At 36.7% G+C, this 10,107-nt stretch overlaps 1 protein-coding gene across 1 annotated transcript in view; it reads left to right on the plus strand.

The window, feature by feature from the left end:
* Window positions 1–7,078, plus strand: part of PLD1 (phospholipase D1, phosphatidylcholine-specific) — a 175,302-nt gene extending 168,224 nt beyond the window's left edge. Inside the window, exons 26-27 of the mRNA XM_011998296.1 lie at window positions 4,521–4,638; window positions 6,590–7,078. Coding sequence (XP_011853686.1) covers window positions 4,521–4,638; window positions 6,590–6,814 — 343 coding nt within the window. The 3' untranslated portion in view covers window positions 6,815–7,078. The remainder of the gene's footprint in view (window positions 1–4,520; window positions 4,639–6,589) is intronic.
* The last annotated feature ends 3,029 nt before the right edge of the window (window positions 7,079–10,107 follow it).

Below are 10,107 nucleotides of genomic sequence, written 5' to 3' on the forward strand. Positions count from 1 at the left end.
ATTTCTTTCTCTTGCCTGATTGCCCTAGCCAGAACTTCCAACACTATGTTCAAAATACATGATTTCATTATTATTTATGGCTGAGTAGTGTTCTATGGTGTGTGTGTACGTACGTGTGTGTGTGTTTTCTTTATCTAATTGTCTGCTTAAGGACACTTAGGTTGATTCCAACACTGTGCTATTGTGAATAGTGCTGTGATAAACATACAAGTACAGGTGTCATTTTTATGACACCTTGGGTAGGTACCCAGTTGTGGGATTGCCGTATTGAATGATAGTTCTATATTTAACTCTTTGAGAAATCTCCATACTGCCTCCCATAGAGGTTATACTAATTTATATTACCAGCAACAGTGTATATGCGTTCCCTTTTCTCCTCATCCTCACGAACATCTGTTGTTTTTTGACTTTTTAGTAATCGTCATTCTGATTGGTGTGAAATGCTATCCTGTTGTGGTTTTAATTTTCATTGATCTGATAATGAATGATGTTCAGCATTTTTTTATGTTTCTTGGCCGCTTGTATGTCTTCTTTTCAAAAATGTCTTTTCATTGTCTTTTGCCCACTTTTTAATGGGGTTGTTTTTTAACTTCCTTTTAATGATTTATAAGTATTTGAAATATGTGTAGGATGCTTATTCCTTTGTCATATGTGTTGCAAATTTGGTTTGCCTGTTGCCTTTTAGTCATCTTTGGAGAATTTGGGGGAAATTTTTCAATTCTTATTAATCAAATCAATCTGTTTTTTTCCTTTTTGTTCCCACCTGCCTTTTCCTATATACTTAGAATAGCTTCCTCAGCCTAAGATTAAACATTTACATTTGCTTGTATCTTCTCCTGGTGCTTGTTTGACTTTACTTTTTACAATTAACATCTGCAGTGTATTTTAGTGTAAGAAGTGAGGTCGGGGTCTTGACTTCTTTTCTCAACTAACCAGCTGATCTGGAACCTTATGATATGTAGTAGGATTATTTGCCTCTGTTATCCGCAGTCCACCTTTAAGATACACTGAATCGCAATCTATTCTGGCTTCTCATTCGTCTCTCTGTTATGCCATATAGAAAGTCGGTTTACTTGCATGCCAGTGTGATACCATGTTATTAATGTGGCTGTGAATTATAACACTACTTTTTGCCATACCACTTCTTCAAATTAGTATTCTTTTTCAAAATAATCTTGGTTATTCATAAACATTGATTCTTCCATATGGACTTTAGAATTTTTTTTTTTTCTTTTTTTTTTTTTTGAGACAGAGTCTAACTCAGTCGCCCAGGCTGGAGTGCAGTGGTGTGATCTCGGTTCACTGCAAGCTCTGCCTCCCAGGTTCACGGCATTGTCCTGCCTAAGCCTCTTGAGTAGCTGGGACTACAGACTACAGGATCCCGCCACCATGCCCGGCTACTTTTTGTATTTTTAGTAGAGGCGGAGTTTCACTGTGTTAACCAGGATGGTCTTGATCTCCTGACCTTGTGATCCACCTGCCTGGGCCTCCCAAAGTGCTGGGATTACAGGAGTGAGACACCGTGCCTGGTCTAGAATTGTTTACTCACGTTCTCTCAAATTCTTATTAGTTTTATAAAATTGGAATTATAGCAGATTTATAGATGAATAAAAAGAACTGACACCTTTATAATATTGAGTCATCTTGTTGAAGAACAAGGAATGGGCTTCAATTTATATGAATATTTTATTGTTCTTCAATAAAGCTTTAGATTTTTATTATTGGTGGGAAGGAAGATTATTCTACAGTAAAGAATTCATTTTTTTTATGCTGATCGTATACTTATGCTAACTTTGTTTCTAGGTGCTTTTTCTTTGCATCTTTCAAATTGTGTTAAAGAGGCAGTTCTTAAACAATGATTTTCACTTTGCCCCAACGGCAATGCAGATAATATATTTAAAAGCACTACAAAAACGTTCTGTCAATTTTAACCTCTTTTTATTAGGAAACATTCCCAAAGATAAATATTGTGGCCTTGACTGCAACCATTTTTTTCACTAAAAAAATGCAGTTTCACTCCGTTTTCCATCTGGCCTATTTTAAAATAGAAATAGAGAGACATATTTCAATGTGAAATCAATTCTAAATAGAGACAAGATCAAACATGTACGAAATTTCACAACTGTGAGCTGAACAGTTCAAGTCCTAGAAAATTATCCAAACTTTGCAGATATAACCATCACTCAAGAGAAACCATTGTCCACACAATTAGGCCTCAGAATCATTTAAAGTGATAGGTATGAGGAATGGAAAGAACAGAAATATTTGTTTGTGGTTTTCCTACTGTCCCACTTTTTGTGATGAATAAGCAAATATTAAATAATTTTCATTAAATACATCAACATAAAATTAAACTAGTTTTCTCTCAAATTTTAGTCCTCAAAAGAACACCCAGAGTACTTCATATTATTTTTACTCTACATTTAATATAAATTTCTTATAATTAAAATACTGACAGGGAAAATAATATATTGCCTATTTTAGACTTATTTAAATACTTTTTCTACAAACAAGCCCTTACCTGATAGTTTGGTGGACACATTGGCTTATCTCTTGCTCTAATTTAAAAGCAAAGTCACAGAAAAACTCTTTCTGCTCAATTTTCAGCTTAAATCTGGCCCAAATCAAAGGTATTATAATAATTGACTTACTGTCATCATTTGTACTGTCATTCACATTTGATGCAGTAAAATTTTGCTTTGGGTCTCAAATAGCAGCCAATGTCTATGTGCAAACATCTCTTAAATCTTTTTTTAAAAAAGTTATTCTCATGTAGTCTGAAGGAGGCATTATTTGAAGTGGAAACAGAACTTTGAGGTTATAAAAGTCAAGAATCCTAGAAAGCCTATGGCGCCAGATCCATTAAAAAAAATTTTTTATATAGTGGAAACAGTGCAGACTAAAACTAAAATGAGTGTCCTTTAATATCTACAGAATTGTACTTTTTCAGGAGTTGATAATGTTGGAGAACACTGGGAACATATGCATGCTTAATAGTGTATGTTTTGGTACAGCCTTTCTTGCAGTAATTTGCATATTCTCTGACCCAAGAATTTTAATTCTAAAATTTCTTCTAATGAAATAATCACAGAAATGTACAAAATCACATATGATGAATCAACTATGTTCACTGGAACACTGTTTATAATAATGGGAAATTGGAAATTACCCAAAAGTCGGTAATAAAATAATTGGTTCAATAAATTTCACATGATGGGAAACTCTGCAGCCATTAAAATGATGATGCAAATCTACATTTATTTAAATACAAAGAGGGTAACAATATAATGATGTCTAGTTGTTAAATCCGGTGGTCAATTCTTATATGAATTGGACAGCTCTCCTTGATATACTTCTTTGTGTGGTTTCAGGATCCCATATCCTCTGGCTTTTCTCCAGCCTCACTGGTTCCTCCTCCTCTCCCTTACTGTTGATGTGCACCCAGTCCTCTTCTCTGTCTGTACTCACTTATTTGGTGAACTCAGAAAAAAATACAGCCTTTGAGCACATGCGTGAGAACAATTCTCAGATTTATATCTCTAAACAAGCCTTCTCTCCCAAACCCCAGTTCCATTTATCTGCTGGCTACTCAGCACTGCCACTTGCATCCTTATAAACGTCTCAACAGGCTCAAAATCGAATTCCTGATCTCCCACAAACCAGCTCTACCCACAGAATTCCCTATCTCAGCTAAAGGCGACTACAGCTGTACATTATAGTTGCTCAAGACAAAAACCTTGCAGTCATCTTTGACGCCTCACTTTTTGACACACCCTACATTCACTCTGTCAGTAAAACCTGTTGGGTCTATCTTCATCTCCACTGCCACCCAGGCCCAAGCCACCATCATATCTCACCTGGATTATGGGAGTAACTCCTAAATGGGCTCCCTGTTTCAACCCTTGCACCCTAGAGTGTGTTCTCAATACAGCAGCCGTATTTTAATATGTAAGTCAGATTCTGTCACTCCTTTTATATTTCATTTAATATAAAAGCCAAAGCCCTTACGAGGCCAATTTTCCTATTGCTCTTTCCAGATAGCACAGGTCTTCATGGTATTATTTCAGCCCATCAAGTATGTGGGAAAAGGACTTTGCCCTTAGTTTGAGTTCTAGCTCCATTACTAGTGTGCCTCGAGACGTTAGTTTCCCATCTACAGAACAAGAATCATCTGTCCTGTCTACCACACAGGATTAAGGTGAAAGTGTTTTTTAATCCTAAAGGCTTCTCTAAGTACAAGGGTTATTATAATTTTCAAATATCACTTCTAAAACTTGTCTCATTTGCTTGAGAAGTTTTTGTTATGTCTAGTCCCCTGTTTATGTATGGTCAATTCAGACAATAGTTCCTTTTATGTCAGGCACTCTGAGGATATGCGAGTAGCCAGGTCATGGTCTCTCAAATAATTTGCATATATGTATATATATATTTGCATATATAGAGATAGGTATAATAGACATATATCCTGCAACAAACTGCTTTATCCCAGTTACTCAATGTGGAGGTCACTTGTATTTCAGGGTCGTCCTTGGCTATCTTGATGACCCAAGTGAGGACATTCAGGATCCAGTGAGTGACAAATTCTTCAAGGAGGTGTGGGTTTCAACAGCAGCTCGAAATGCTACAATTTATGACAAGGTGAAGTTCACATATTCCTCCCCCCTTTCTTTTCACTGAATCTCATCACAAAAAGCATATTGTTATTTCTGCATATTATCGGTACAGGGTATTCTTAATACATGTAAAAAAGCTAATACATTTCCAGGTTGTAATAAAATGCCTCTTTGTGGACCCTGAAAAACAACAGCAAAAAGCATCATGGATTTTGGTTTAGAAAAGTCTTTAGCAGCATTCTAATCTCTCCTGTGATGCAGGAATCCCATCGGCAGCATCCTTAGCACCTGGTTACCCAGCCTTTGTACATGTCTAGTGACAAAGAGAAGAGGGGCAGATGGCATCAAAAAATAAGCCACAGCTGAGTCCAGCCTAGCTCAAGTTGCTGGTATTATAACCTTGTATATAGTGACTTGACTTTCTGAGTCTCTTTTTCCTCTCCTATAAATTGGGAGGAATATTCACAAGGGTAGTTATGAGAACAAAGAATAGTCTAGTGAATGTTTTTAGCACATAGTGTATAGTAAACCGTATTCATCCTTATGATGAAGCTTGTTAATATTAATAACAAGACATGTCATTTGTTGGACAGCTCTAGTTTTAGAAAGGTGTTTTAACACCAGCTCCATTTGATGCATACCAAATGTATCGCCTGTGAAGTCTACCCTTTGGTTATAATAAAAAATGTAAAAGAGTTCAGAGTTGTGTAACACTGGAACAAGTTACTTCAAAAAGTAGCTAGTTGCCCATCAGGGAAAAATATACAAGCTGTGTTCTAGCCAAGACTAATTGACCATCTGTGAGAAGCTGGATAAGTCTGTGTTCTTCTTCGTGATTTCCAGGTACAGACGTGAACCTCTTTTAAAAAAAATTAGGGAAAATACGCAATTTTTGTCTTAGAGCTCCTTCCAGCAGAGAGACTTATTATTCTTACTGAAACATGTCTACTATCTGTATAACCTTATTTCTTTTCTTTTCTTTCTTTCTTTTTTTTTTTTCTTTAAATTGACATGGCGTCTCGCTGTGTTGCCCAGGCTGGAGTGCAGTGGCATGATCTCGGCTCACTGCAATCTCTACCTCCTGGGTTCAAGTGATTCTCCTGCCTCAGCCTCCCGAGTAGCTGGGACCACCACACTCGGCTAATTTTTGTATCATACAGGCTGGTCTTGAACTCCTGACCTCAAGTGATCCACCCGCCTTAGCCTCTCAAAGTGCCGGGATTACAGGCATGACCCAATGCTCCTGGCCCCTGTATAACCTTATTTCATCCTGAGGACTGAAGGCTGTGATCGAATAGGTCATGTGCATAGAGTCATTAAAATGTAATTTTACAAATGCAGTGCACAGCCTTATTTGAGTCCTGGATTTGGGGGAAAACATCTATAAAAGACATTTTGGGGATAACAGGATAAATTTGAATATGAAGCATAACTTAAATGACATTATATAATTAATTTTCTTAGGTGTGAGAATAGTATTGTGATTATATAGGCACATGTCCTTATTCTTAAGAAATACATGCAGAAGTATTCAGGGATGAAGTGTTATGATATCCAAAACTCATTTTCAACTGGCAAAGTAAGTGTTACATATTAACAATTGATAATGCTATGTAAAGGCACAGATATGAACCTCTTTCAAGAAAAGTTAGGGAAAATATAACACGCAATATTATTCTTAGACCAGAATCTCCAGTGAAATCCAGGGATGATGATTATAAAAAAAATTAACTTTAATGTGGGGTAACATTAGTGTAATTTCTTGCCACTAGCCATGACTTTTTTAAATGGAAGCAAATCTACTTATGTGTAGCACATAAGATAACCAACTCTTAAATCAGGTCTGTGCTGTAACATAAGACTAATAATATGCTTCATACAACAGAGGTCTTGTCTGTTGGAATAATTATTTTCCATAAAGGGCATGTGCTCGCTCTTAAACTTTTTGTTCATTTTTCTATTTATGTTCTAATCAGGTGTTCCGGTGCCTTCCCAATGATGAAGTACACAATTTAATTCAGCTGAGAGACTTTATAAACAAGCCTGTATTAGCTAAGGAAGATCCCATTCGAGCTGAGGAGGAACTGAAGAAGATCCGTGGATTTTTGGTGCAATTCCCCTTTTATTTCTTGTCTGAAGAAAGCCTACTGCCTTCTGTTGGAACCAAAGAGGCCATAGTGCCCATGGAGGTTTGGACTTAAGAGATATTCATTGGTACATCAAGGACTTCTACCCTGAAGACCACACTGCACACAGTGACTTCCTGGAGGTGTCATAGCCAAAGCCAGGCCCGATGCATTCTCGTATCCAACCCAAGGACCTTTTGGAATGACTGGGGAGGGCTGCAGTCATACTGATGTAAGGACTCTGAACGTCACCAAGGCTTCATAATTCCTTCTGCCTAACCTTGTAAAAAGGGGGCTGCATTCTTGTTGGTTGCATGTACTCCGTTGAGTATATACATATACTCATTTGAGTATGTGTTGAGTAAAACACATATTCAAATTCCATAACATATACCAAAACCCGTTTCCTTTGTAACAAGAATTTACCTATAACTGTGATCTAGATTGCCAAAAGATGTCTGAATCTCCTTATTCTTCTCTGATCTTCATTTATACAGCCAGTGTATAGCTGGACCTGCCCTCATCTTGCAGTTCATACAGGCACTGTTTGAGAAATTGTTTATTACTAGAAGTTGTAATGCTGCTTCAAGATTTTTCATGGTTACCTGGGATGCCCCTGCTCATCTGGTCCTGAAGTAGTAACATTCACCCAAATGATGACATATTCCTTATTCCTTTTCAGTCACTGTACGAACAAGGCAGACTTTAGCCTACACAGTAGACTGTGGTAGGCACTTCTGATAACATTGATACTATATCTTGACACCACGAAGCAACAGGAAGGAATAACTTCCAATATTGAGACAGAGATTTATTTCATTTTGCTCCCAAAGGCACTGACAAGATGAGTCCTTGTGATTAGGCCCACCTGATCAAATGTAAAAACATGCGTGGGATATTTGATTACATAGCAACCAGATAAAACTGAGAGCACACAGCCTTCGGAAACCCCCAAGGTGTCAAGGGGGATCAGATCCAGATAAGAGAAGATGATTCCTTCTAGTCCTGTAAAATTTCCTGTCATCCGTAGCTGCTGGGTTGATTGAAATTTGATTTCTACATTTCAAAATCAAACCAGTGAATACAATTTGTCTTCTCAAGAGAATCAGAGGCATCATAACTCCTACCAAGCTAGTATGAGTCTAACCTTGTTTGACATTCAGCTCTACTGCTACATAATCTTCTTTGAGAAAAATTAATTGATTATAAAATATGTGCTATTTCACTTGCATTATTAAATATATATTAACCCCTCTCACCAGGGCTTCCAGTGAAGTTACAATGCCGTAGTCTGTGAATTATCCTGGAAATGTGTTTTTCCTTTTTGGATGATAGAGTACCCTTTGGTAAACTAGATTTTACTAAGCAGAACAACTCTGACAGTCTGAAGAGTTAATGTGGGTTCTCATAAGGCCTGTCCCTGTAAAACAAAGTGCAGGTGTAATGATTATACGTGTCTATGGATTACCTGGACAGACTCCCGTTTGGGTTGTTCTTCAGAGAAGCAAGCAGCTGATCCCTGTTTTCATGAAGCTAATACTTCAGTTGGAAAAATTAAACAGGAGCACAAAGTCAGGGATAGGGATTAGCGGAAGAGAGAAATAGTGTCACATCAAGGAGAGGATCTCATAGCTAGGGAACATTTCACAAATAAGGTGAGATTTTGTAACCAATAATAAAAATGAATGTTTTTATAAGTAAATAACTTATTTTTCATATGGCTATAGATGGTAAAATGACTTCATTCTATAGCCATTGTAAATAAGAATTTGCTATTGATGAAAGAAGTTTAGATTGGCATTTGAAGTACTGAGTGTATAGGATCGCTAAGGATTTCTTAGATTTTATATTTAAATATTTTTTAAACCTTAGAGGAAACAACAAACTGGCTCTTGATTTTGAGCACCCTACTCTCATGAAAAATAGAAGGCTGAAAGGACCCTTTCCCTTATAAGTAATTTAATCCAATTTCTCCCCATTTTATACATGAGGAAACTGAGGCTCAGATCAGATGAGGACTCACTTAAATCCACTCAATATGTAGATGGTAGAGCTGGGACTAGCAACATTGCTGCAGCCTACTGTTGGCCTCTCTCTTCACTTTATCATTGCCCAAGAATGAAGATATGCAGTAAACAGATTTCAGGCAAGATATCTCTAAGCTGTTTTGAACCCTCTGATATTTTGTATTTATGTGTTCGTCTGTCCCCCCTACTAGAATGTAAGCTCCATGGGGCAGGGACTTCACTGTATTTTGTTCATAGTGTATACCCAGAACCTGGACCAGTGCTTGGCACATAGAAGATGTCAATAAATGCTTGTAGAATTAATAAACAAGGTGAAGGAGAGAGCTAATGAAATGAAAATCTTAGCTTCATATAAGAAGTCTTACTACTGCTTTCTATGGCAAGTTTCTTTTCTATTGCATCTTCCCAAAGGCAAGATGCTTATCTGCAAAGAGGTGATAAGATTTACTTGGAGGGATTTTATGGAAAATTCAGTGCAATATTTGCTTTTTTTTTTTTTGCAGTAGCAGTTTACATAGTACAGCATTCTGCAAAAATTTGCATGAAATGTGGACACAAGATGTACTGTATGACTTAATTACCTGTCATTCTCTGACACCATTACTACCTACTAGAAGTTCAAATAATTTATCTTTAACATTGCAATATCTGATAAACCTTTTAAAATGTGAATAATTCAAAGCCTTGAAAATCTATCATGAATCTGCTCAACATTTCAAAGTGACTATTTTGAAATGCCTATAAATGCTATATACCTGACATCCTGCTAATTTCTGTAATAATTTTTGTTTTCAAGGGGGAAAAATTCTAGTATTACAAAAAATGAATGATGGAAAGTGGCCATGGTCTATTAAAGCTATTCAGATTGGCCATGGTCAGTCAGTCATCAGAGGATAGCCTTAGCATAGCAAGTCTGGTGCAGGCGTTTGTTCTAAATCTAGTGTCCAGCTCGTGACTCACCCTTCAGTGGGATGTTTTTAATTCCCACCTGTAATGCATCACAGGGAGGCATGTAGAGCTGGTCATTAGATAATTGTGTGGCATACTGGAAAACAAAATGTTTATTTTCAAAGCACCTTTGAAAGGAAATTTCATCTATAGGTCCTCAAAATATGGACAGTTAATTTCTTATGTAAGAACTTAGGAAATTATAATATCATGAATTAATACTTTTCCAGATGAAAACAACAAGCTGAGAAGTCATTTTGCAGATGTAAGACTAGGAAAAATAGATTTTATGTATATAGAGCCTGAACTTTTTCTGCATCTCTCCTCATTTCTTATATATTTTTTCTTTTTCTTTGTTTCTTTTCTTTCCTCTCTTTCTCTCTCTTTTTTTTT

The sequence above is a fragment of the Mandrillus leucophaeus genome, unplaced genomic scaffold, assembly GCF_000951045.1.
Source record: "Mandrillus leucophaeus isolate KB7577 unplaced genomic scaffold, Mleu.le_1.0 Scaffold566, whole genome shotgun sequence".
In the NCBI taxonomy this organism is placed as follows: domain Eukaryota; kingdom Metazoa; phylum Chordata; class Mammalia; order Primates; family Cercopithecidae; genus Mandrillus; species Mandrillus leucophaeus.